General features: G+C 44.8%; 1 protein-coding gene across 4 annotated transcripts in view; it reads left to right on the top strand.

Annotated features, from left to right (window-relative positions):
* Atp6v0d2 (ATPase H+ transporting V0 subunit d2) overlaps positions 1–27130 on the top strand; it is a 52156-nt gene that overhangs the window by 18351 nt on the left and 6675 nt on the right. For all 4 annotated transcript variants that reach the window (XM_013144158.3, XM_013144157.3, XM_023561745.2 and 1 more), the window contains exons 3-5: positions 23741–23919; positions 25374–25453; positions 26810–26887. In XM_013144158.3, coding sequence (XP_012999612.1) covers positions 23741–23919; positions 25374–25453; positions 26810–26887 — 337 coding nt within the window. The remainder of the gene's footprint in view (positions 1–23740; positions 23920–25373; positions 25454–26809; positions 26888–27130) is intronic.

Below are 27130 nucleotides of genomic sequence, written 5' to 3' on the forward strand. Positions count from 1 at the left end.
AGACCACGGGATGGACTGATTGAGCCACGGCGGGCTCCATGGCCAAAAGGCATTTCAATCTCCTCGCACTAATGAGTTTTTCAGGTAGCCAGTGGAAGAGCACCTGGTCTTAAGATTATTGTCCACACATTTAACAATTGACATCTGCTACTAATGTGTGTATTCTGGGGCTTATTTAAAGTGCCCAAATTCCTGTAGTTAGTAAGTAGAGCACCTAAAATGTGATGTCAGGTAAGAGGATGGGACTTGAAGCAGAGGAACCATAGAAGAAAAAGTGTTTTAAAAGTTTATCCTGTAGATCTCAGCAGCAGAAATAGGAAGGAGGAGACAGATATATTTGGAAGGCAGACTTGACAAAATTTAATATTTCAATTTACGACAAGTGAGAGAAAGTAAAAAATCCCTGGGAATTCTAAGTAAAAGGAAGGGACATTTTTAAGGTATGAGGAAAGATTTCATTTTTATGTCTAACAAAAAGGAATAGGAATCCCACTGTGAGTTAAACACAACTACATAAATAAATTATCCCTCATTTCACCATCATTCGACATATATTTCCCTTTTCCTACACATTTTTAAAGAATTTAAATCAGTGTCAGTTTAATTTTGAATCTTAGTTTTCTATATACAATACCACCATTTTTCCCATGTCAAAAATTTGTCTCATATTTTTAAATGACTATGTAGTCTTCCATCTGGTCAGGAACGTTCTAAAAGTATTGAGTTTTGTGTTTTCCTTATCACAGCTCTACATAGTATTTAACTTGGTAAGTTCTAATTTCAATAAATCCCCAATAACATTAAGAAATGGACACCACTACATATTTGGGATTCTAAACCTCTGGTCAAAAAAGCTCTTCTGAAGTCACAGATTGAACTGCTTGAAAGGTTTTATGTCTGTATTCCACAGGACATTCCTTAGAAGTGTTGTACAAAACCATCAGAAGTGCAGTTGCTGGTGAGAACTTCAGCATTCACAATTCTCAGACACTGCATGTAGTGCAGTGATGCTGTTTTGCAGAAGCCAAACTTGGTCTATCTGTAACTGAATGATACTCACAGGAGCAGAATAGCATTTATTAGGTGACTTGTATAATTGAAGGCTCGTGCTGGATTCTATAATTAGAAATGCACTGAATCCAGGCAGTTCTCTAACCATTGGAAGAATTATTCACCTGAAGATTTCAAAATTACGCTTCCCAGAATCATGACTTCCTAGGTCATGACATGTGGCCTGTACATCTGCATTTTATAACGCTTCCAGCTGAACTTTGGGCAAATGAGAAACTCTTGCACCATAAGGAGACTCTAACCTGGATCATCAGTTCATCAGCTGTAGGAAACAGTCCTGCAATCACGGAATGCCTCATGTTTCTCATCTCTAATGGGGAAACGTAATTATATATAATATGGAGTTGTGAGGTAATTTAAATTTAGGACCAGCTATCTACTTTGTGAGGCTAACTGCATGTGAAGGTGCACAGCCTTTTGTTTAGAAATATTTAAAAATTTTAAGAGAATAAAGGCAAATAATTCAATCAAACATGGAGCCCTGTGTGAGTGCCTAGATTCCATACCCAGGACACTGACAGGTTAAACACGTATCTGTAGATCATATGTCTGAATATATCCACATACAGGTAGTGTGTTCAAAACGTGGTCAACTTTGTGTCTTCAAGTATAATGCCCACCTGTGGGAGCTAGAAAAGACTGTATAAAGGAGATGATGCTTATGCTGGAGCTTGAAACCTGGGGCTGTGCCTGTGTCTGGATCCAGGCAAATCGGGCAGAGAGAGCACAGGTTTAGCTGGTACTGCTCTTGGGTTGCTGATGGCACAGGACGTCACATAGTGGCTGAAAGGTAAATATTTTAAGGTAATGACTGCAAAAAGGCTTAGGGTATGTGGCTGCAAGCTTTCTTTGAATGGGTTGCACATTACTGACCAGATGGACTTCTTACTTCCTTTGGGTTCAACTTCTTGGGGAAGGCATCAATCAACCACCAGGGGGCGAGATGGGTCCTAATAACCTGTTTTCCCAAGTATTCCTCCTTTCCATTTCCCACCATTCTTAAATTTAAAAGGTATCTGAGTCTGTTCCATAACCTTCATTTTCAGGATGGAGTCTGCAGTCTACCCTGGTACTCATCAGGATATCTATTGCTGTAATTTTATTTTGTCTCACTTTTTTTTTTTTTTTTTATTTTGAGAAGACGCATAACCAAGTGCTGTAACTCCAGCACTTGGGAGGCTGAGGCAAAAGGATCTTTGTGAGTTTGAGAACAGCCTGGGCTACAAAGTGAGTTCAAGGACAGCCTGACCTGCATAGTGAGACCCTATCTCAAAAAGACAAAAAAAAATGTGTGTTTAAAAATGTTTTTAATCAAAAATTTATATTCACTTTACATGTATTAGTAATTTTAATTTTCACAACCCTATTGGGTGGCACTACTATTGTTGTCTTTTTTTAAAAAAAATAAGGAAACAGGTTAAATAGCCATGTTGCAAAGCCCAGTGGTAACCACTCCTAATTCCATATATGTCCTTTCAAATGTTTTCTAGCAAAAAAGACAAGAATAGACAAATAGACAAGAAATAAGTAACTATGTCTTCTAGAAAAAGGACCAAGATAAGATATCCGGTAGCCAGTTATTTCTTTTACTTCTCCTTACTCAATGAATCACTATAATTGTGTGAACGTGGAGAAAAATTTATGCATCAAATTAAATATTTAAAATTGTTTCTTTGTATATGCAACATAGAATTAAGGCTGCTGTGGGGCCACAACCAAAGTACTAAAAAAAAAATTCTATGTTCATAAATATTATAGTTAATAAAGATGGCTAAAAGTTAACTGCAGAAATACTATTTGAAACGAACATTTGAGATGACTTGCCCAAGAGCATACAATGAAATAACAGAGTTTATACTGGAATCCAAATCTTGTGTCATAATAAATATGTGACAAGTATTTGTGAATGAATGCATTAACTATTCCCAAATCCATTACAACCATCACATTCATCACAACTATTTCCCACTTTACTGCCCATGCATATTGAAAGTTAATTTTACTTCAGTATAAATATAACTATAGGGCATTTAGAGAGAGACAAAGGTACCACTTTTCACTGGACATACTTTAAAAACTTAGGGAAAAATGACTTATTTGAATATAGCCTTAAAGGATGGGGAAGATTTCAACTTCTTACATCTTGAGAACAGAAACAAAGATACTAGTGCAGAAAAGGACAAAGAAGTCAGATAATTTTAATCCAGATGGATATGTTAGGCTAAGATTGTACAGAATCATAAATACAAAAAAAATTTGAAGAATCTGGAACTACCAAGTGTCTGGAAATGCACAGTGATCAGCACTCTTGCTGAAGTATGCTATTATAGATTATGCTGAGTTCTGAATAAATTCTCAATATTTTACTTTACTAAAGAAAAATGGATATGACAGCAAAATTAATTGCTTTTTAAAATTAATTTTCACTTCCTCTATTTGAAAAAAGGGAAACCTTAGAGAAATAAGAAACGTTACTGAAATTTAAAAGTTAGCAAAATGTGTGTGGGGATATTTTGAATTCTCATCAGGTTATTTAGTGAATCATGTAAAATAGTAGGGGTGAGCTATACGTGATTAGTGATAGATTAAGCAAATCTAGAGTATAACAAAATGTTTATCAATGTAATCAAGAAAAAATTTCATTTGAAAAGTAGTATATTGGAAAACATATCCAACATGGTCTTTATTATCCGTGTCACCATAAGTAATTGATGGACCTATAATTGTTGAATCAGCACCTTTCATTTAGAATTTTCATTGAGGAATAAAATAACATGAAAACTACACCAGGGGTTGGGAATGTGGCTCAGCAGTAGAACACTTGCCTACCATGTGTGAGGCCTTGGTTTGATCCCTCTGCCAAAAAATGCCAAGTATCTCAGCCCTTATCCTTTCCATGAACAGTTTAGCCCAGAAAATGTAATTTACGTTCCAATCTTTGTATTTCCTGTGTGTACAAATGTGACCTTGCCAACATAATCACTTAGTTCTTCATTACCTAGAACACAATTGTTGTCCTTGAGAATATGATGCATTGTACTTTGTAATTAATAGGATGAGGGATTGGCTCCTCAGTTAGAAGGGAACCAACTCATTGCATCAGAGATGCAACCTCTGACCCCTATTAAGCAAAATCTTAGTCACGATGATGCTCTAGATGATGAATCTCTTGTAATCATCATTATTTACCATTCAGTTGAGAGCAAAGGATAAAGTTCAGACTGCATCTTGACCATGCAGACACATCTGTGAGTTCCAAGATGCAGAATAGAATGGTAGCAGGTTTTTCAAACAAGTATAAATCAGACATGGAGGGATATTTGCCCAAGAAGTAACATGATTTGTGGATTTTCCAGCCTTCTACATGACTGTACTACACAACTTCCTGCTTCTTCCCATACTGGGTTGATAATCTCTTTTTGTCTAACAGCAATAGATAAATTTAGGAAGGATTATTTTAGTTAGAACTAAATATAAAAGTACAGAGATATAGATAGCTCAGCCTCCATGAAAGAGTATAAAATCACTGAAATATTTTTTTACATTAAAGGATTCTGTGGATGAGCAAATCCTATCTGTCGATGTCGCTCCCGGCCGGCAGGAAGGACACACGACAAAGTCTGGCAGTGGACAACCTTTTCTTTTATTTTCCTTCTCCGTACAGCCTGCCCTGGGATCGCTCCCAGCCGAAGCCTCCTTTGGTCCGCTCCCCGCGGCTCCTTTTGGGCTTCTACTTCTGGGCTTCTCCTTCCCCCCCCAGGGGTGGCACCAGTATATATACGGATACAGTGTCCAATCATGTTAAAGTAAGCAAGGCAAGCTGATTGGCTAACATCATCAGTTGCCAGGCAGACTATATTGTTGAGCGGGTTGCTTACGCGGTAAGCAGGAAACTAACGTGCTCGATGGGAGGGGTAATCTACCTCAGGCTTTACTCTTTACTACAGGCCTCACGTCCGCCAAGTGAGGCGACCGGGCTCGGGGCTGCGGCTCCCAACATCTCCCCCTTTTTTATTTTTTATGAATGTGCGCATCGTAGCCCTTCCTGGACTGGGTGCAGAGGCTTATGCCCTATGTGTAGGCCCACGGTAGGTCCTTGGCTTAGACCCTGGTCGGCCGTCCCATGGTCCGCCAAGGCCCTGAGGCCCTCGTCCTTTTTCTAGGGCCAGGCACAAACTGGACGGAACCTGGATGCACACAAGCTTGCACTCATTTCCTCTCTGTAAAGAAATCCCCTCGGAGAGAAATTTAGACCTGGGCAGCATCTAACAGTCCAGCGGCTTATGTGCAGAATGGGGTAGGGCCTGGCTTAGGTTGAGTCGCACCGGGGGAGTACGCTCTTACCCGTCATTGACTCTCCTAACCAGCTATGTCATAATTTTTTAGAGGAGGAGTGTGGGAAGCTCACCGTCCCTAGACTCGGTCGTAGGCTAGGCGAGCGAGCCATGCATATGCCTGAGGATCTTCTTGTCCATTTCGGGCTACCGCTATTTCTATTCATCTTGTTGGTTGGTCTGTGATGGATCTCCGGTAGGGCAGGTCTGATCTTCAGTCGAGGGCTTTGTCGCCCGTGTCAGTCTCTCCGGTACCCACAGTGGTTCTCGTCCCGATTCCTGTGGGAAAACACAAACCGCGCCTCGGTTCCAGCTAACCACCGGATCCGGGCCCATCCATTGTCCTGTTAGGACATCTTTCCATTTAACCCACCCTTTATGGTTGGAGGAAGGGTTGCAGTGCTCCATAGCTGGGGAGCAATTATCATTATTTAAATTTAAAAAATTGTGTGTGAATAGTGCCATGGATAATCGTGCCTTTGGGGCCAGGCCTTGGCCTACTCCCCCTTTTTGTTTTTGTAAAATTTCTTTGAGGCTTCTATGAGCCCTCTCAATGATTCCTTGACCTTGGGGATTGTATGGGATACCATGTTTTAATTGAACCTCCATCATTTTGCAGAACTCATTGAAGGCTTTGCCTATATAGGCTGGTCCATTATCAGTTTTTAATATTTTTGGTTTGCCCCATGCGGCCCAAGCCGCCAGGCAATGATTGATCACATTAGACACTTTTTCACCTGTTTCTGCTGTTGCGAATATGACGTGAGAACAGGTGTCTGTGGAAACATGAACATATTTAAGAGTCCCAAACTCCTGTATATGTGTGATGTCCATCTGCCAAACATCACCAGGGATCAAACCTCAAGGGTTTACTCCCATCGGTATGGCAGGTTTGTATGTGGCACAGGAGTCACATAGTCGCACGATATCTCGTGCATCTGCTCTGGAAACATGGAAATGGTTTGCTAGTGTCCTGGCATTGACATGAAACTTATCATGGAAGGCACGGGCTCGCTCGATTGGTGTTAGTAAGGTAAAAATCCATAACGGGCGAGTGGCAGTGTCAGCAGCCGCATTCCCCTGTGCCATAGGCCCTGGCAGGGATGTATGTGCTCTTATGTGGGTGGTGAAGACCTTATGGTGTCTGTTCTGGAGCAATGTCTGGATAGACAGGAACAGCCCAGCCACTGTGGAAGTGGATCTAATTAAACCGGCAGTCTCAAGCACTTGCATAGCATTGACCACATACCTAGAATCGGAGACAATATTAATGGCTTCTGAGAACCGTTCAAGAATCATTTTAACGATCTGCAGTTCTACCACCTGAGGCTGATCAGGTTCAAATTGTATGGTAACCGGGGGCTTGCCTAGGATCACATAGGCGCCTATCCCCGTCTTGAAGCCATCTGTGTATATTGTAGTTGCTGGGACTAATGGCTCAGAGGCAGTAACCTTTGGAAAAATTATAGGGTGCTGAGTGACAAATGACAAGATAGGGTCTTTAGGGTATTGATTGTTTATATCCCCATGGAAAACACATCTCAGAATGGCCCACGTATCTATGCAGGCAGCCAGGGTCTTGATCTGGCTGGCGGTATAGGGTACTCGGATGGCTTGTGGTCCTGAGCCAAAATGTTGGACAGCTCTATCATGCGCTTCAAGGGCCAATGAAGCGACTGCCTCCGGGTAATGCTCTATGACTTTTGCAGGTGAGACCTTAGGGTGTATCCACAGTAATGGTCCTTTCTGCCAAATCACCGCTGTGGACTGTAGACTAGTCTGTAGCAAACAGACATCAAAGGGTCGCCCTGGTTCAATTCTGTGTAAGGTAGCCCCACCTAAGGCTTTTTCCACTCTCTGTAAGGCAGCTCTTGCCTCAGGAGTGAGCCTCCTGTGGGAGGCTATATCTGGGTCTCCCTTCAGAAGGTCGAACAGGGGTTTGAGATCTGAATTTGGTATATGTAAATACGGCCTAATCCAATTAATGTCTCCCAATAGCTTTTGCATGTCATTTAGGGTCCTAACGCCATCCGTCCTAATGGTGACCTTCTGTGGAGAGACTAGCATAGGGGAGATTTTCGCGCCTAAGTAGGTCACCATTTCTCCTCCCTGAATCTTGTCAGGGGCAACATGCAGATTAGCTTGTCTCAGGGCCTCGACCAACTGGCCGAGCATATTATTTAGCATGTCTGGGTCCCTGCCGCTGAGTAAAAGGTCGTCCATGTAATGCACACATCTTAACTTGGGAAAGGATTTCCGTAGGGGGGCCAGTAGGGAATCAAGGTAAATCTGACACATAGTGGGACTGTTGGCCATACCTTGGGGCAGCGTTATCCACTCGTATTTGAGATCAGGGCTTTCTTGGTTAATGGTGGGTAAAGTAAAGGCGAACCTATGAGTGGCCTCTGGATGCAGGGGGATTGAGAAGAAACAGTCTCTAAGATCTATAACATAAACTGGCCAGGGCTGAGGGATGGCTGAGAGAGCTGGCAGCCCCCTCTGGACCGCCCCCAGGGACTGCATCTGCGCGTTGACCGCCCTTAGATCATGGAGCAGCCTCCATTTGCCAGACTTTTTCTTAATTATAAAAATGGGGGTGTTCCATGGGGAGGTTGACGGCTTAATGTGTCCTAATCTAAGTTGTGTACTGACTATTTCTGACAAGGCTAATAGCTTCTCCTTAGGCAGGGGCCACTGAGGTACCCAAACCGGATCATTTGACCTCCAGGTGATTTTGATCGAAGTGGGTAGGAGAGCTTCTTCAGCGGCCCCTAAGAAAAACCCAGCCCTTGCCTACCTTTTTTGTTCTCTACTGGTATTGGGGATGTCCGACCCTGTAGGGCATTGCCCAAGCCTTTGCCGGGGGTATATCCCTGGTTCCTGAGTATATCCTTAGCCTGGGGGGAGCAGTTTGACGTAAGCGTGACATCCATCTGAGTGAGGATGTCCCTTCCCCATAGAGACACTGGCAACTGCAACACAAATGGTTGGAAATGGCCCTGATGACCCTCCTCATCACACCAGAGCAGGGTTGAAGCACTAACCTGAGGAGCTGACACCATCCCCAGGCCCTGCAGCGTGTTATCTGCAGTGTTGGTGGGCCAGTTGGAGGGCCAATCCTTTCTGGAGATAATGGAACGGTCAGCTCCTGTGTCTAGGAGCCCTGTTATATTCTTGCCATTGACCTTAAGTGAGAGCATGGGCCTTTTATCAAGTATTATATGGAGTCCCTCGAAGACTTCCCCTGAGGAACCGAAACCTTGACTTTCTCTAATTTTCTGCTTTGAGGGGAATCTCTTGTGGAGACTGGGGAGCAGCAAGAGCTGCGCTATCTTGTCTCCTTTATTGATTACCATAGTACCCACAAGAGATTGAACCATAATTTTAATGTGTCCTGTGTAGTCTGAGTCTATGACCCCCGGGACTACTATGAGACCCCGAAGGGCCGTGGAGGATCTCCCGATCACCAGACCCACGGAATTTTCGGGTAACGGTCCCTTAAAGGTGGTTTCAACCACTTGAACACCCATATCAGGCACTAATATAAGTCTGTAGGCGACACTGAGGTCCACACCTGCTGACCCAGGGGTGGCCCTTGTTGAAGGCTGCCATCCTGAGCTGTCCTGTCTCTGGGGCGGGGGCCCGCCTGTGAAGGGGGCCCCCTCTGGCCGTTTTTTGGCTCTCTAGCTTCTCGTCCACAAATACGGTTGCCCTGAGCGTCAAAGACCGACCTACACTCCTCAGCTTTGTGTGATCCCCTCTTGCATCGCCCACAAACATATGGTTCTTCATTCCTAGGGCGAGGCCTAGCATCTGCATTGTTTGGGCAATGACGTTTAATGTGTCCTGGCTCCCCGCAGGCAAAACACCCTTTAGCCTTACATTCCCCTTCTAACCCGCGAGGTCCCCTCTGCTGTACAGCCGCGGCCAGGAGAGCAGCCACTCCCGAGTTGGAGAGCGGCCCCCCTATCTCTCTGCATATCCTAATCCAGGCGTTGAGGTCCTTGTTCTTATGAGGAGCTATCGCTGCCTTGCACTCCTTTGTACATTGCTCAAAAATCAGCTGCCTTACCAGCGGTCGAGCCACTCCCGGATCAGAAAATATCTTATCGGCAGCATCTTGCATTCGGGCCACAAAGTCAACAAATGGCTCTGTGGTACCCTGAATTATTTTTGAAAGACACAAGGAGGCTGTTCCGGCACCACTTACCTGCTTCCAGGCACGGAGCCCTATGGCGTTGATTTGTTCATAGACAGCGCCGGGGAACTGAGTCTGATCATCAGCGTGCCGACCTTCTCCCATAAGCATTTCCTTGTTCCACCCCCGGTTTCCCCGACTGGCGTTTCTCTCAGCCTGCTCTGCAGAGAACTCTGCGTACCAGGCTCGCCAATCCAGGTAACTACCCGAGGGCAGACACGCCTTTGCCAGCTGAATCCAGTCCGCGGGGGTGAGGGGCCCAGAAGACAGGTTCTCCAGCATGGCAATGGTGTAAGGCGCAGTCGGCCCAAAGGTTGTAACTGCATTTTTAAGTTCTCTAATCTGCTTTATCTCAAAAGGCTCCCATGCATTACGTCCCTGGCCCATAGCTACTTGTACAGGAAATATCCCGTAGGGGCCACTATCTATCCCAGGTGGTGGATGTACCTCATGAGACAAACGTCCCCCCTGCCAAAGCCGCCTGTAAAAATACTGAACCACCGGCGGCGGAGCATAAGACGGCGGCCGTGATTGGGCGGAAAATGGGGGCCCGTGCATCACTTCCTGTTCTGGCGAAGGGGAAGGGAGCTCCCGGGCGGCCGCCTCACGGCGAGGGATCGCCTCCGGGAACAGCCCCCAAGGTGGGGCGGAAGGCTTCGCCTCCCTCTCGCGCCGGGGAGCGCTCAGGAGCTCTCTACTCCTCCGCAGACCAAGTTGAGCGGAGCGCAATTCACGGCACAACGCTGGGAAAGAACCCTGCGACTCCTTATCGAGCGACTTAGGCTCCTGACAGCTGGTCTCTTTGGCCTCCTTGCCATTCAACTTTCCCTCGTCCTCGGAGTCAGACGACTCCGAGGCTAGAGCCCCGTCCTTCTCCTTAGCATCTTTGTTCCCCTTGACGGGCCCCTCTCGGGAGCTCCCCGACTGGGCCTGCTCAAATACCCTGCGTACTTTTGTAAGCTCTTGAGAGCTTTCTCCACAACCACCCTCGCTCTTAGTGTTGCTACCTAGCATGTTTCCCATCTTTTAATATGTTACTCACCGCGTGAGGCCCAAGGAATCCGCCACTTACGCGTGAGCCTGAGGGGAGTCTAAAAGCCCTGTAGGTGGGCGCCACCCAGAGCCCAGGCTTATCCCCAACTCACCTGTCTCGCAGCTCTGTACTGGAGCGTTGTCCACTGTCACGTCTCGGGGGTGATCAGTCCCCGTGCGGGCCTCCAAATGTCGATGTCGCTCCCGGCCGGCAGGAAGGACACACGACAAAGTCTGGCAGTGGACAACCTTTTCTTTTATTTTCCTTCTCCGTACAGCCTGCCCTGGGATCGCTCCCAGCCGAAGCCTCCTTTGGTCCGCTCCCCGCGGCTCCTTTTGGGCTTCTACTTCTGGGCTTCTCCTTCCCCCCCAGGGGTGGCACCAGTATATATACGGATACAGTGTCCAATCATGTTAAAGTAAGCAAGGCAAGCTGATTGGCTAACATCATCAGTTGCCAGGCAGACTATATTGTTGAGCGGGTTGCTTACGCGGTAAGCAGGAAACTAACGTGCTCGATGGGAGGGGTAATCTACCTCAGGCTTTACTCTTTACTACAGGCCTCACGTCCGCCAAGTGAGGCGACCGGGCTCGGGGCTGCGGCTCCCAACACCTATCCATGCAAAGACCAGTTCATAAGCAAATGCCTTATTCTTATTGTATGTAGCTACCTTCTTTATACAAGGTACTCAGCTGGTTCTCTCGCATGTATTGCCACTCACAATTGAATAAACATTTCTATTTTAAACTGAGGAAATGAAATGCTTGCTAAACTGGTTTTAGGTGGCAGAACTGAGTTTAGAAGGAGGTGTATTTGTTCCAAGCCCGAATTCCTTTTACTGTAACAACCTCTTGGTGCTTTCCAAGCTGCTTTCTTATGCTTGATTTGATTTAATTTGCACAGTGACCCTGTGAAGTTTGCCCCTTTTCATCCTATGATGCCAAAATTCTTGAAAAGAATAATCTATTCCCCTCTGTTTCATCTCTTGTCCACTCACCCACTTCAGTCTTATCTCCTACCTCATCATCCCATCACGTCGAGCTAGTTGCTAAGTCTGATGGACACTTCTCCACCTCCTATCGTAACTCATCCTGGTACAAATAAATGATTAAACAATTTAACAAGGGAAGGGAACAGATCTTCCCTGCAGAAGAATTTGAAATAACTGTGTATCTACTCTACCTTCAAGGAGGAGAAGCCCACTTCTTATTGTTTTCTAAATTTAACATATATTATGCAGTTTCTTTTGTTTCTATCAGTTTCTTTTGGTCAGTGATCATCATCTTCTGATTAGATATCCAAGCCAAGGTAGACATATTTAATTATGTATTACATGAACATACCATTTTTAATATTGCGCTTTAATATGTACACAAAAACTGAAATTAATAAAAGAAATTTAAAGACATCTGAGCAAATAATTTTGAATACCTTCTAGGGTAACAATTTGCCAACTGTGCTGTGTGTCTCCACAGGTATAGAGGATGGCTTTCTGAGGGTTACAGAGGTGGGAATACTTTCAAGTTGGCCATGCTCCATCTTTTGAATGTCTATATGCATATGTTCTAATACTACCTAAGGTAACCTGCAGTCAGGGCACCCTGCTGGGTTCCCTGTTGCAAATTTTCCTTTCCCAATCATTGTCTCTAAACCATTCTGTGATGCTCAGCTCTGAGATATAGAAAATTTAAGACACTAGACAAACCATAGACTACTAAAAATGTTCCTGTGACATAGCACCCTGGAGACTTTCAGTGAACGGTGTTTTTCTTAGAAGGTCCATGTGTCTCTTTCATGCCCAATTGCTTAGCAAACGACCGTCACTTCTCAGCTATTGCTAATGACATTAAAGCCTTAAATTTTTTATCCACTGAAGAGAGTTTCTCTAATTCAGCAAATTATGGCTGCATAGAATTTGCCCATTATCGTACAGGAAATACACTTTAGTTATCTTCACTGTCCTGTAAAAAGTTAACAAGCAAGAAGAGACCAGAAGGAAATGTTAAAATACTGTCTGGCTTGGGCTATTATGTCTGAACCTGATACAGGAGCCTGAGTTTTGGCTTTGGGAAAAGGATTATTTAACATTTTGCCCTTGCCTCAGTGCCACCTCGGCTCTCCACACACTGAGGAAGTGGGGGACACTTCAGAGTGAAGCTTAAGAGACAGGCAGGTAGACATGGGTGGTGACAAGTTACCAGCAGGTTATAGCAGTGCGACTAGAGGCAGAGTATTTCATACCTCCACACCTCCTTTCCCTTATCTTTGAAGTGCTCATAATAATGTCCTTGTGGCATTGAACCACCTGGAGTTGAGTAAAAATACACATATAATGCCTGGCACATTGTTTTAAAAACGTGTAAAACATTAAGTATTTTAAAACGATATTTTTACAACCTGAAATTCTGGAATTAAGTAATTAATTCTATCACAGTTTTAGGTGACTGCATGATTTTCACAGGTGCCCATATCAGAGTTACAGAATAAATTATCTAGAAAGCTAAAAATAGGGATACTTACAAGACTGTAGATAGGGAAAAATTAGCCAGACTAACATACACTGGTCCTGGCTCTCTCACTACCTGCAGACACAATTATCTAAAACATAAGGAGTTTGAGCAAGGTGAATAAGCAGGTGTTATGAGCTCAAACATTACCAGGCCATCAGCAATCATTATTCATCATTATATCCACGGCCCTGGAGTCTATAAAGATTACAATCTGGAGAAAGGAGAGATATTATGGGTATGTTATCTCCTTAGTCCAACAGCCCATGACAGTCATACACCTGGTGCACATGTGTGAAGGGAAGAGGAGACCTAGGAAAGAGAAATCCCAGGCCCCAAGCATGAACCAAATCCTGGGTTCTCCTTCTGCTTCCAACATCGCACTCTCAGAACTGGTGTTATTGTCTCATTTTAGAAAGGAGGTCACTCAAATACTGAAATAAAACTGAACCCAATCTATAAAAAACTCTATTTGCACACCAGCCTATTAATAAATAAATAAGCATGCTGAATACACCAGTACCTCAGATCAAGAACACAATTCTCTCCATGGATTCTACTCAAAACCAAACTGAGTAAGGACCAAATCAAATTTTCGCATCAGATCAACATTGAACCTAAACAGTGAGCTTGATTAGGTTCTTGTCCAACTTGGCTTATGACCAGCATCATGGGAAGTTCATGAACTGATGTACCACTGTGCACACACATACACACACTGTGGGTGTAAGCCTGCATGCTCTGTGTATGCAAAACCCTACTCACAGCACTGACATTGGCCGCCCTCAACACTGACGTCCTCTTCCTCCGCACAGTGAGAATGTTAGCAGCTCATATGCTTTTACATTACAGGGGTGCCGTGGGGAACCATTAAATATCTAAAGCCAGCTAAGGATTATTAAGTATAGGCAATTCTTGCTCAGGTAATTGCTTTTGAGCCAGAAAGGGACAGTTAAATAAGCACTTCCATTTTAATATCATTTTCAAGAGATAAAAAGGATTCTGAAATTCCAAGATGTCTAAATTTGGTACTGCTGTTGGGGAAGTGAAGAAACTTTATAGTCATGTGCTTTTTATAAAAGGATAATTGCTTGCTTCAAAACTTCTTTAGTTAGAATTTTTATCAGGGTAAACTGTAGAAGTGCTACAGTGAAAAACTCTCAGTTTTCCACCCAAAAATGAATTCTAGCACAAGACTGTAAATCCTTATGGCTGACTCCAGTTCTTGGTGTCCAGGTTGGCTGTAATCTAGTGCAGTGTGTCATCTTTCAGCTGTGGCACTGGTTCTGCCTTCCACTACTATCAAACTTAGAGAACCTCAGTTGATTAGGAGTTCATTTCTCCCTCCCCGTCTCTATCCACAACCTCACCCTGTGTGCTACCTTTTACCCCCAGCACTAAAGCGTCTTCATGGGTGCACTTTGAATAAATAGTACAACTCAAAAAAAAATTTCCCTTTGGCCCTGTGTTTCCACATAGCTATTTTCCTCTTACTTGAAGAGCGAATTGTGACGTGAACTTTCTTTGGCCTCCTTATGTCCAATTCATTTTAAACACACAGTGCTTAGAGATGCACCCTCTTTCTTTCTCTCTCCCCCACAAACACGCCACCAAAAGCACTTTCATTGTGCTCTGTTGACCTTAGTTGCTATACCCTGTGAGTGCTTACATCAGCATTTACCTTGACATAACTGTAACTCTTAACCCTGTACCACTTCTTCCTGAACTCTCTAGAAATTTCTAGAGTTCACTGCCTGGGTTTCATTCACCCATCTCGCTATTCCTCTTAATTTCCTTCAGGGCCTTAAAATCATAGGGCGGTAGTGTCAGGGGGGCCTTCTACATTATTGATGGGAATGTAAAGTAATAGAACCACTATGGAGATAAGTGTGGAGATTCCTCAAAACATTAAAACTAAAAATTCCATCTGATCCAGAAACTTCCCTTCTAGGTATCTTTCCAAAAGAGTTAAAAACATCATAGGACAGTGATAGATGCACACACACCATCACAATTCATAATAACTAAGTCTCAGAAGCATCCCATATGTCTGGCAACAGATGAACAGATAAAGAAATTGTGATATTTACACCCCATGAAGTACTACTCTGCACAAAGAAGATAAACTTGACTTTATGTAGGCAAATGGATGCACTTTCGAACCATAATGTTAAATGCAATAAATCAGACACACAAGCTTAAGTATGGCATGATTTCTCTTACATGAGAAACCCACATTATAAATAAAGAACAAAATAAAAGGTAGATGGTAAGATGTCGATGTCGCTCCTGGCCGGCAGGAAGGACACACGACAAAGTCTGGCAGTGGACAACCTTTTCTTTTTATTTTCCTTCTCCGTACAGCCTGCCCTGGGATCGCTCCCAGCCGAAGCCTCCTTTGGTCCGCTCCCCGCTGCTCCTTCTGGGCTTCTACTTCCGGGCTTCTTCTTCCCCCACAGGGGTGGCACCAGTATATATACGGATACAGTGTCCAATCATGTTAAAGTAAGCAAGGCAAGCTGATTGGCTAACATCATCAGTTGCCAGGCAGACTATATTGTTGAGCGGGTTGCTTACGCGGTAAGCAGGAAACTAACGTGCTCGATGGGAGGGGTAATCTACCTCAGGCTTTACTCTTTACTACAGGCCTCACGTCCGCCAAGTGAGGCGACCGGGCTCGGGGCTGCGGCTCCCAACATCTCCCCCTTTTTTATTTTTTATGAATGTGCGCATCGTAGCCCTTCCTGGACTGGGTGCAGAGGCTTATGCCTTATGTGTAGGCCCACCGTAGGTCCTTGGCTTAGACCCTGGTCGGCCGTCCCATGGTCTGCCAAGGCCCTGAGGCCCTCGTCTTTTTTCTAGGGCCAGGCACAAACTGGACGGAACCTGGATGTACACAAGCTTGCACTCATTTTCTCTCCGTAAAGAAATCCCCTCGGAGAGAAATTTAGACCTGGGCAGCATCTAACAGTCTAGCGGCTTACGTGCAGGATGGGGTAGGGCCTGGCTTAGGTTGAGTCGCACCGGGGGAGTACGCTCTTACCCGTCATTGACTCTCCTACCCAGCTATGTCATAATTTTTTAGAGGAGGAGTGTGGGAAGCTCACCACCCCTAGACTCGGTCGTAGGCTAGGCGAGCGAGCCATGCATATGCCTGAGGATCTTCTTGTCCATTTCGGGCTACCGCTATTTCTATTTATCTTGTTGGTTGGTCTGTGATGGATCTCCGGTAGGGCAGGTCTGATCTTCAGTTGAGGGCTTTGTCGCCCGTGTCAGTCTCTCCGGTACCCACAGTGGTTCTCGTCCCGATTCCTGTGGGAAAACACAAACCGCGCCTCGGTTCCAGCTGACCACTGGATCCGGGCCCATCCATTGTCCTGTCAGGACATCTTTCCACTTCACCCACCCTTTATGTTTGGGGGAAGGGTTGCAGTGCTCCACGGCTGGAGAGCAATTATCATTATTTAAATTTAAAAAATTGTGTGTGAATAGTGCCATGGATAATCGTGCCTTTGGGGCCAGGCCTTGGCCTACTCCCCCTTTTTGTTTTTGTAAAATTTTTTTGAGGCTTTTATGAGCCCTCTCAATGATTTTTTGACCTTGGGGATTGTATGGGATACCATGTTTTAATTGAACCTCCATCATTTTGCAGAACTCATTGAAGGCTTTGCCTATATAGGCTGGTCCGTTATCAGTTTTTAGTATTTTTGGTTTGCCCCATGCGGCCCAAGCCGCCAGGCAATGATTGATCACATTAGACACTTTTTTACCTGTTTTTGCTGTTGCAAATATGACGTGAGAACAGGTGTCTGTGGAAACATGAACATATTTAAGAGTCCCAAACTCCTGTATATGTGTGATGTCCATCTGTCAAACATCACCAGGGATCAAACCTCGAGGGTTTACTCCCATCGGTATGGCAGGTTTGTATGTGGCACAGGAGTCACATAGTCGCACGATATCTCGTGCATCTGCTCTGGAAACATGGAAATGGTTTGTTAGTGTCCTGGCATTGACATGAAACTTATCATGGAAGGCACGGGCTCGCTCGATTGGTGTTAGTAAGGTAAAAATCCATAACGGGCGAGTGGCAGTATCAGCAGCCGCATTCCCCTGTGCCATGGGCCCTGGCAGGGATGTATGTGCTCTTATGTGGGTGGTGAAGACCTTATGGTGTCTGTTTTGAAGCAATGTCTGGATAGACAGGAACAGCCCAGCCACTGTGGAAGTGGATCTAATTAAACCGGCAGTCTCAAGCACTTGTATAGCATTGACCACATACCTAGAATCGGAGACAATATTAATGGCTTCTGAGAACCGTTCAAGAATCATTTTAACGATCTGCAGTTCCACCACCTGAGGCTGATCAGGTTTAAATTGTATGGTAACCGGGGGCTTGTCTAGGATCACATAGGCGCCTATCCCCGTCTTGGAGCCATTTGTGTATATTGTAGTTGCTGGGACTAATGGCTCAGAGGCAGTAACCTTTGGAAAAATTATAGGGTGCTGAGTGACAAATGACAAGATAGGGTCTTTAGGGTATTGATTGTTTATATCCCCATGGAAAACACATCTCAAAAGGGCCCACGTATCTATGCAGGCAGCCAGGGTCTTGATCTGGCTGGCGGTATAGGGTACTCGGATGGCTTGTGGTCCTGAGCCAAAATGTTGGACAGCTCTATCATGCGCTTTAAGGGCCAATGAAGCGACTGCCTCTGGGTAATGCTCTATGACTTTTGCAGGTGAGACCTTAGGGTGTATCCACAGTAATGGTCCTTTCTGCCAAATCACCGCTGTGGGCTGTAGACTAGTCTGTAGCAAACAGACATCAAAGGGTCGCCCTGGTTCAATTTTGTGTAAGGTAGCCCCACCTAAGGCTTTTTCCACTCTCTGTAAGGCAGCTCTTGCCTCAGGAGTGAGCCTCCTGTGGGAGGCTATATCTGGGTCTCCCTTCAAAAGGTCGAACAGGGGTTTGAGATCTGAATTTGGTATATGTAAATATGGCCTAATCCAATTAATGTCTCCCAATAGCTTTTGCATGTCATTTAGGGTCCTAACGCCATCCGTCCTAATGGTGACCTTCTGTGGAGAGACTAGCATAGGGGAGATTTTCGTGCCTAAGTAGGTCACCATTTCTCCTCCCTGAATCTTGTCGGGGGCAACATGTAGATTAGCTTGTCTCAGGGCCTCGACCAACTGGCCGAGCATATTATTTAGCATGTCTGGGTCCCTGCCGCTGAGTAAAAGGTCGTCCATGTAATGCACACATCTTATCTTGGGAAAGGATTTCCGTAGGGGGGCCAGTAGGGAATCAAGGTAAATCTGACACATAGTGGGACTGTTGGCCATACCTTGGGGCAGCGTTATCCACTCGTATCTGAGATCAGGGCTTTCTTGGTTAATGGTGGGTAAAGTAAAGGCGAACCTATGAGTGTCCTCTGGATGCAGGGGGATTGAGAAGAAACAGTCCCTAAGATCTATAACATAAACTGGCCAGGACTGAGGGATGGCTGAGAGAGCTGGCAGCCCCCTCTGGACCGCCCCCAGGGACTGCATCTGCGCGTTGACCGCCCTTAGATCATGGAGCAGCCTCCATTTGCCAGACTTTTTCTTAATTATAAAAATGGGGGTGTTCCATGGGGAGGTTGACGGCTTAATGTGTCCTAATCTAAGTTGTGTACTGACTATTTTTGACAAGGCTAATAGCTTCTCCTTAGGCAGGGGCCACTGAGGTACCCAAACCGGATCATTTGACCTCCAGGTGATTTTGATCGAAGTGGGTAGGAGAGCTTCTTCAGCGGCCCCTAAGAAAAACCCAGCCCTTGCCTATCTTTTTTGTTCTCTACTGGTATTGGGGATGTTTGACCCTGTAGGGCATTGCCCAAGCCTTTGCCGGGGGTATATCCCTGGTTTCTGAGTATATCCTTAGCCTGGGGGGAGCAGTTTGACGTAAGCGTGACATCCATCTGAGTGAGGATGTCCCTTCCCCATAGAGACACTGGCAACTGCAACACAAATGGTTGGAAATGGCCCTGATGACCCTCCTCATCACACCAGAGCAGGGTTGAAGCACTAACCTGAGGAGCTGACACCATCCCCAGGCCCTGCAGCGTGTTATCTGCAGTGTTGGTGGGCCAGTTGGAGGGCCAATCCTTTCTAGAGATAATGGAACGGTCAGCTCCTGTGTCTAGGAGCCCTGTTATATTCTTGCCATTGACCTTATGTGAGAGCATGGGCCTTTTATCAAGTATTATATGGAGTCCCTCGAAGACTTCCCCTGAGGAACCGAAACCTTGACTTTCTCTAATTTTCTGCTTTGAGGGGAATCTCTTGTGGAGACTGGGGAGCAGCAAGAGCTGCGCTATCTTGTCTCCTTTATTGATTACCATAGTACCCACAAGAGATTGAACCATAATTTTAATGTGTCCTGTGTAGTCTGAGTCTATGACCCCCGGGACTACTATGAGACCCCGAAGGGCCGTGAAGGATCTCCCGATCACCAGACCCACGGAATTTTCGGGTACCGGTCCCTTAAAGGTGGTTTCAACCACTTGAACACCCATATCAGGCACTAATATAAGTCTGTAGGCGACACTGAGGTCCACACCTGCTGACCCAGGGGTGGCCCTTGTTGAAGGCTGCCATCCTGAGCTGTCCTGTCTCTGGGGCGGGGGCCCGCCTGTGAAGGGGGCCCCCTCTGGCCATTTTTTGGCCCTGTAGCATCTCGTCCACAAATATGGTTGCCCTGAGCATCAAAGACCGACCTACACTCCTCAGCTTTGTGTGATCCCCTCTTGCATCGCCCACAAACATATGGTTCTTCATTCCTAGGGCGAGGCCTAGCATCTGCATTGTTTGGGCAATGACGTTTAATGTGTCCTGGCTCCCCGCAGGCAAAACACCCTTTAGCCTTACATTTCCCTTCTAACCCGCGAGGTCCCCTCTGCTGTACAGCCGCGGCCAGGAGAGCAGCCACTCCCGAGTTGGAGAGCGGCCCCCCTATCTCTCTACATATCCTAATCCAGGCGTTGAGGTCCTTGTTCTTATGAGGAGCTATCGCTGCCTTGCACTCCTTTGTACATTGCTCAAAAATCAGCTGCCTTACCAGCGGTCGAGCCACTCCCGGATCAGAAAATATCTTATCGGCAGCATCTTGCATTCGGGCCACAAAGTCAACAAATGGCTCTGTGGTACCCTGAATTATTTTTGAAAGACACAAGGAGGCTGTTCCGGCACCACTTACCTGCTTCCAGGCACGGAGCCCTATGGCGTTGATTTGTTCATAGACAGCGCCGGGGAACTGAGTCTGATCATCAGCGTGCCGACCTTCTCCCATAAGCATTTCCTTGTTCCACCCCTGGTTTCCCCGATTGGCGTTTCTCTCAGCCTGCTCTGCAGAGAACTCTGCGTACCAGGCTCGCCAATCCAGGTAACTACCCGAGGGCAGACACGCCCTTGCCAGCTGAATCCAGTCCGCGGGGGTGAGGGGCCCAGAAGACAGGTTCTCCAGCATGGCAATGGTGTAAGGCGCAGTCGGCCCAAAGGTTGTAACTGCATTTTTAAGTTCTCTAATCTGCTTTATCTCAAAAGGCTCCCATGCATTACGTCCCTGGCCCATAGCTACTTGTACAGGAAATATCCCGTAGGGGCCACTATCTATCCCAGGTAGTGGATGTACCTCATGAGACAAACGTCCCCCCTGCCAAAGCCGCCTGTAAAAATACCGACCCGCCGGGGGCGGAGCATAAGACGGCGGCCATGATTGGGCGGAAAATGGGGGCCCGTGCATCACTTCCTGTTCTGGCGAAGGGGAAGGGAGCTCCCGGGCGGCCGCCTCACGGCGAGGGATCGCCTCCGGGAACAGCCCCCAAGGTGGGGCGGAAGGCTTCGCCTCCCTCTCGCGCCGGGGAGCGCTCAGGAGCTCTCTACTCCTCCGCAGACCAAGTTGAGCGGAGCGCAATTCACGGCACAACGCTGGGAAAGAACCCTGCGACTCCTTATCGAGCGACTTAGGCTCCTGACAGCTGGTCTCTTTGGCCTCCTTGCCATTCAACTTTCCCTCGTCCTCGGAGTCAGACGACTCCGAGGCTAGAGCCCCGTCCTTCTCCTTAGCATCTTTGTTCCCCTTGACGGGCCCCTCTCGGGAGCTCCCCGACTGGGCCTGCTCAAATACCCTGCGTACTTTTGTAAGCTCTTGAGAGCTTTCTCCACAACCACCCTCGCTCTTAGTGTTGCTACCTAGCATGTTTCCCATCTTTTAATATGTTACTCACCGCGTGAGGCCCAAGGAATCCGCCACTTACGCGTGAGCCTGAGGGGAGTCTAAAAGCCCTGTAGGTGCGCGCCACCCAGAGCCCAGGCTTATCCCCAACTCACCTGTCTCGCAGCTCTGTACTGGAGCGTTGTCCGCTGTCACGTCTCGGGGGTGATCAGTCCCCGTGCGGGCCACCAAATGTCAATGTCGCTCCTGGCCGGCAGGAAGGACACACGACAAAGTCTGGCAGTGGACAACCTTTTCTTTTATTTTCCTTCTCCGTACAGCCTGCCCTGGGATCGCTCCCAGCCGAAGCCTCCTTTGGTCCGCTCCCCGCGGCTCCTTCTGGGCTTCTACTTCCGGGCTTCTTCTTCCCCCCCAGGGGTGGCACCAGTATATATACGGATACAGTGTCCAATCATGTTAAAGTAAGCAAGGCAAGCTGATTGGCTAACATCATCAGTTGCCAGGCAGACTATATTGTTGAGCGGGTTGCTTACGCGGTAAGCAGGAAACTAACATGTTCGATGGGAGGGGTAATCTACCTCAGGCTTTACTCTTTACTACAGGCCTCACGTCCGCCAAGTGAGGCGACCGGGCTTGGGGCTGCGGCTCCCAACAGTAAGAAATGGGGAGAAAGAACATTCTCAAATGAGAAGGAATCAAGAAATGGAAGAAAGAGAAGAAAAGGGGATGAAGAAAAGGAATTAAGATGCATTATGTATATATCAACTCCACGCAAGGAATGTGAGCATTAGGTATTGGAAACATGTTCTAATAAAACATTTTTTAAGTTCTGGGCTTCCCCAAAGTTCCCTTAAATTCCCCAAAATTCTCAGGGAAGAACACTTATGTGACCTCTAAGATAGGATACTAATTATTCCTAAGACTTCAGCTTTTGCCTTTAACGTACTCCTCTTGCTCTCCAAATGCATCTTACCTGTGCTTGCGGTCAGGACTTGGACTTCGAAGGCCCCTTAGCATCGTGTCTTCCTGCAGCATCTCCAGCTAGAGCCACAACCTAACTGTTCAACCTAGAAACCTGTGCATCTACTTTGATAGCTAAACACAGCATGACAGGAGGGTTTAGCGTAGGATCGCAGGGTAGGATTCAGCTGGGTTTGATTGTCATCTGTCACATTTAACAGCTCTGAATTATCATAGGTCACATTTGCATCTCTCTGGGCCTTGGGTTCTTTATCTGTAAAGTGGAAATAGTAACAACACTTACCTTACATGGTTCTATTTGACATCAAAGAATTTTTCTAAAGCACTTCTGTGTTTGTTTACCTCTTCATCTATTTTAATACTTAATATTATTACTTCTGTCAGTTTAAAAACATTCAGTATCCTTCTCCATTGCCCTTAGCATCCAAATTGCTCATCTGGTCTTCATGAAGAACCCAACATGCTCAGAGTTAGCCCCACCTCAAGTGCTCCTTCCTGGCAAAAGGAACAGCAGAATATCCTTCTACTATCCCTCTGGGGCTTCTCAAATGTTTTCCCTTCTGTTGCAAAACACTCTTTCCTCCAGATCTTGGCTCCTTGTGTCTAGACAGCTTCTACACATTCAAGTTTTGGGTTGGGTGTCACTGCCCTGGGAATTCTGGCTGAGGCCCAGCAACAAATTCCCACACACCCCTAAAATTTCTTTTGCTTAGGACATGTGCTTCATGTGTAGCTTGTAAATGACTGTCTGCCTGGCCCCTCCCTTGAACGGCATTCCCTGTGAAGGAAGGGACGAGGTCACTTCTTCTTTTCCTTGTCAATTCTTGGAACATCCTACATGCTGAAAGCATGATTGAAAAGCATCCACAGGCAAATATCCCAACCAGAACTTATGCCAAGTAAAGAAATTCTGTAAAATATGAACTAGTGGACTCCAGAGAGTGTTGAGAGTGGGGAGGCTAAAATATTCACTGTTGGGCTTGTTGGAGAAGGATGGGCTGCACTGTAGATTCCAATACTCAGTATTTAAAGCAGAGTTAGAAGCACTGTTATACAATTTTTCAGTGCTATAATTCTGATACACCAAATAATTTCACACTCATCACATTTGATGACTGCTGCACAGGGACCATCTTAGCACTTTCCCACTAACCATAGTTTCATTTAACTTGACTTAGTTGAATGTGTTTTTTTCTCAAGTTAGAGCATATTCTGGGATATTTTTCCCCTCCCACAGCTCCTAAATTTCAGAGTTAAAAGTAAAAGATGTTCTTCTTCTTTTTTTTTTTTTTTTAACAAAGGAGTGGTGTGCTTGAACTGTTATTTCATACTGGTATGATACTTCTTGTCTTCATGAGATTGCTTTCCTAACAATTGATTCTCCTGCTAAACCAGGTGCAGTTATATGATAGACAATGTGATTCTGCTGATGAATGGTGCATTACAAAAAAAATCCGTGAAAGAAATTCTGGATAAGTGCCATCCACTGGGCAGTTTTACAGAAATGGAAGCAGTCAACATTGCAGAGACCACTTCGGACCTCTTCAATGCAGTTCTGGTTGAAACCCCACTAGGTACAAATGCATAAGCACATAGCTGTGTTTGTTATCAGTCATTGGAAAATGTACTTACAGTTCACTATTGTTTTCCACATATGCAGTTTCATACTGTGCAGATTCGTAAGTGTACAAGGGGCACTAAAGAATCATCTAGTCTTGCTCCCTCATTTTTCAGATCAAAAAAGTGAGATAACCTGCTCAGAGTCACACGCAAAATCTCACTGCAGAGGAATAGCTGGAGCTCACCGCTCAACCTTCAAGGCCTTGTGTTTTCTGTGAGCCCATAGCATGTTAGTGACAGAACATACCATGACTGAAAACATTAGTCTTCCAGCTGAGTTTTACATGGTTACTTCCTTATACTTCATTTTAAATGAAGGTCTAAAAAAGTCAACCTGAAGAGCCTTCTGTTTTAGGAGACTTGGAAATGTCACTTTATTGAGATCCTCTATCAAATGATCTGAAGCGATGGTGAAATGAATGTCAATTTCATTTATAATTTGACCCTGGAAAGAATTGGATTACCTAAAATGCTAAAGGGGTAATTTCACAGACATTTATTTATCTATTATTGTCAGAAAATCAGCATAGGAGAAATCCAGAATTAGTCACTTGTCAAAACGCTTGCCCTTCGCTTCAATTTAGAGGGAGTCCTGTGGATTAAACCCAGGGCCATATGTACACTAAGTATGTGCTCAACCACTGATGTCCCCAGCCAAAATTTAAAGCAGAAATTTTTAACATTAACTGTACTACTAGTCTCTGTCAGTTCATCAAAAAGAAGAGTTTGCACTTTCATTGTTTGATCATTTTTGTGCTGAAATTTTATAATCTGAACAACTACATTGAAGGTAACAGTATGCAATATAGTTTTAAAAACAGCAAGTTTTAAAAGACAAAAATAATATTTGTGCCACCCATTGGCATCTGATGCTGAGGCGACACAGCCTGCAGAAGAGAGTGAGCCTAGAATCAGACAGCTCTGACCTTGTCCCAACAAGGTGACCGGGAATAAGTCAGTTCACCCCAGTTTCCTTGTTTTAAAAACAATTGTATCTGACCAGAGAAAGGTTTTGAAAACTAAATAAAACATAGTATTAATACAACTCAATGCCTGGTGTAAGTTAGGTTACAAATGGCAAATGTTACTAGTAGATAACATTTACTGGGGACTCAGGAGAGATTTTCAAAACCAATTGCTGAGTGAATAGTTCTAAGGTGTTGTGAAGCCTAAATACGTAGAAATGTGTTTAATACAGCAAGTAGTTTTTAGAGCTCACACATCATAAGTGCTTAATAAGGAATAGCTCCTATCATCCTGGCTGCTGCTGGTCACAGTAAGTCTGTGAATTGCAGCTCCTTGGTGTGCTCATTAGAAGTCAGCAGAGGGTGGGAAGTTCAGGGAACATTCTCTACAGTTTATACCTTGTTTTGATTATTTTATTTTGTTTGATATTTTTTGCTTTTAGCACCATTCTTTCAAGACTGCATGTCTGAAAATACTCTTGATGAATTGAATGTTGAATTACTGCGCAATAAACTATATAAGGTAATAGTTTTCCCAGATATTATATTTTTCTTGATTATATAATACACCATAACTAGAAAGCTTTGCTAACTAAGTTTCTTTGTCTATTAGCCAACATCTGCAACTAGGAAGCTTATAGATTTGAAATGTAGTTTATCATTTAGCCTGACTCTAGTTACACTCATGCATGTCAACTTCCCCCAGCCACAACAGTTTTGAGAAGAAATAACATACTCTACTGTATTCTTAACTCCTTGTACAGTGCTCAGAACATTAAAAGTGCTGATTGGATGGTAGCAGGTGGCTGCATAAAAGAGTAAGGTGACCCATATGAACCTATGTAAGGCAACCACCATGCATGATTAGTCTTCCTTTACAGCGACCACTGATAGTGTTATGGTGTCCCATATCTCACCATTAATCTGCCCATAGAATTTACCTCGTGTGTGCAGTTTACCAGGATAACCAGCTGGTGGTCACTACAGCATCTGCACCACTTTGCATAATGTGACTGTCTGGGCTAGGCTGCCACTATTAGAGGAGCCCTGTGTACACTCATGTAACCATAGCATCTTTGGACACTTCCACAGGGTAAATGAATATATAGTGCTATGCCATATAGATTATATATAATATATGGTGTATATGTATATAGCATGATATAGTGAAATACTATAGTGGTCCTCTCAAAAGCACTGTATTACAGGCAATTCTGTTTGGAAAGAGACAGATGAGCCTTGAGGAGTCATCTAAGGTACAACTAACAGAAGGCAGTCTTTAGGGAAATACACAGGCTTTAATTCCATTACTCTACTAGCAAAACTATGAGATTTCTGATCTACCCATTCCTCAGATGAGAAAAACTGATACATGGAGTGGTAAAGATTCCTTAGCAAAAATCCTTTGGGTAGTAAGTATTAGACTGGGATTCAAACAGAGGCAGTCCTATACTACAGCCCAGATACTGCCTGTCCAATATATTTCCACGCTCGGAGCCATCCTTAAAGCATCTCTGAGAGATTAAATGTCAGCACAAGACCGCTAAAATCATTTGCTGAGCTCAAAAAAGAACTTGGCACTCTTGTTAGAATAGCCAGAATTAACCATGTGAAATAATCCAAGAACCATGTGAAAAAGAAATGTTTCAGTAATTACAAGCTACGAGACGTGCAGTTTTGTTCTCTTACGGAGTTCTTTTTTAGTCTCTGCAACGTGCGGCAATGTGCAAGTTTCTACCAGATTTATTAAAAAGTGTCTCCCTATGGGAAAAATAATTCAATTCCCATTAAAGAATTTAATAAGCCATGAAAAGCTGACCTAGAAATTTCCAAAAGGAAAATATGTTCATTTTATTGTTCTATCTTTCTTCTTTTTAAGTCTTACCTTGAGTCATTTTATAAATTCTGTAAGAATCATGGGGACATCACAGCAGAAGTTATGTGTCCCATTCTTGAGGTAAGAAAGAGTCTTTGAATTTTTTATGTCAAATAATGTGCTTATATGCCTTTCCTTGTTTTGATCCTTCTTTAGCTTACAAATTTTATAGCTATAAAATTAGCAGTACATTTTAATACACATAACACCTAATGACTTCAATGAAAAGGAGCAATTTTTGAGGGTTGGGAGTGTAGCTCAGGGTAGAGGCTTAGCTTATCATGCCAAGGCTGTGGATTTGACCACAGCTCTGCTAAAAATATA

Source organism: Cavia porcellus, unplaced genomic scaffold, assembly GCF_034190915.1.
Source record: "Cavia porcellus strain 051 isolate PalLab524CR breed Dunkin Hartley unplaced genomic scaffold, mCavPor4.1 scaffold_10, whole genome shotgun sequence".
Classification (NCBI taxonomy): domain Eukaryota; kingdom Metazoa; phylum Chordata; class Mammalia; order Rodentia; family Caviidae; genus Cavia; species Cavia porcellus.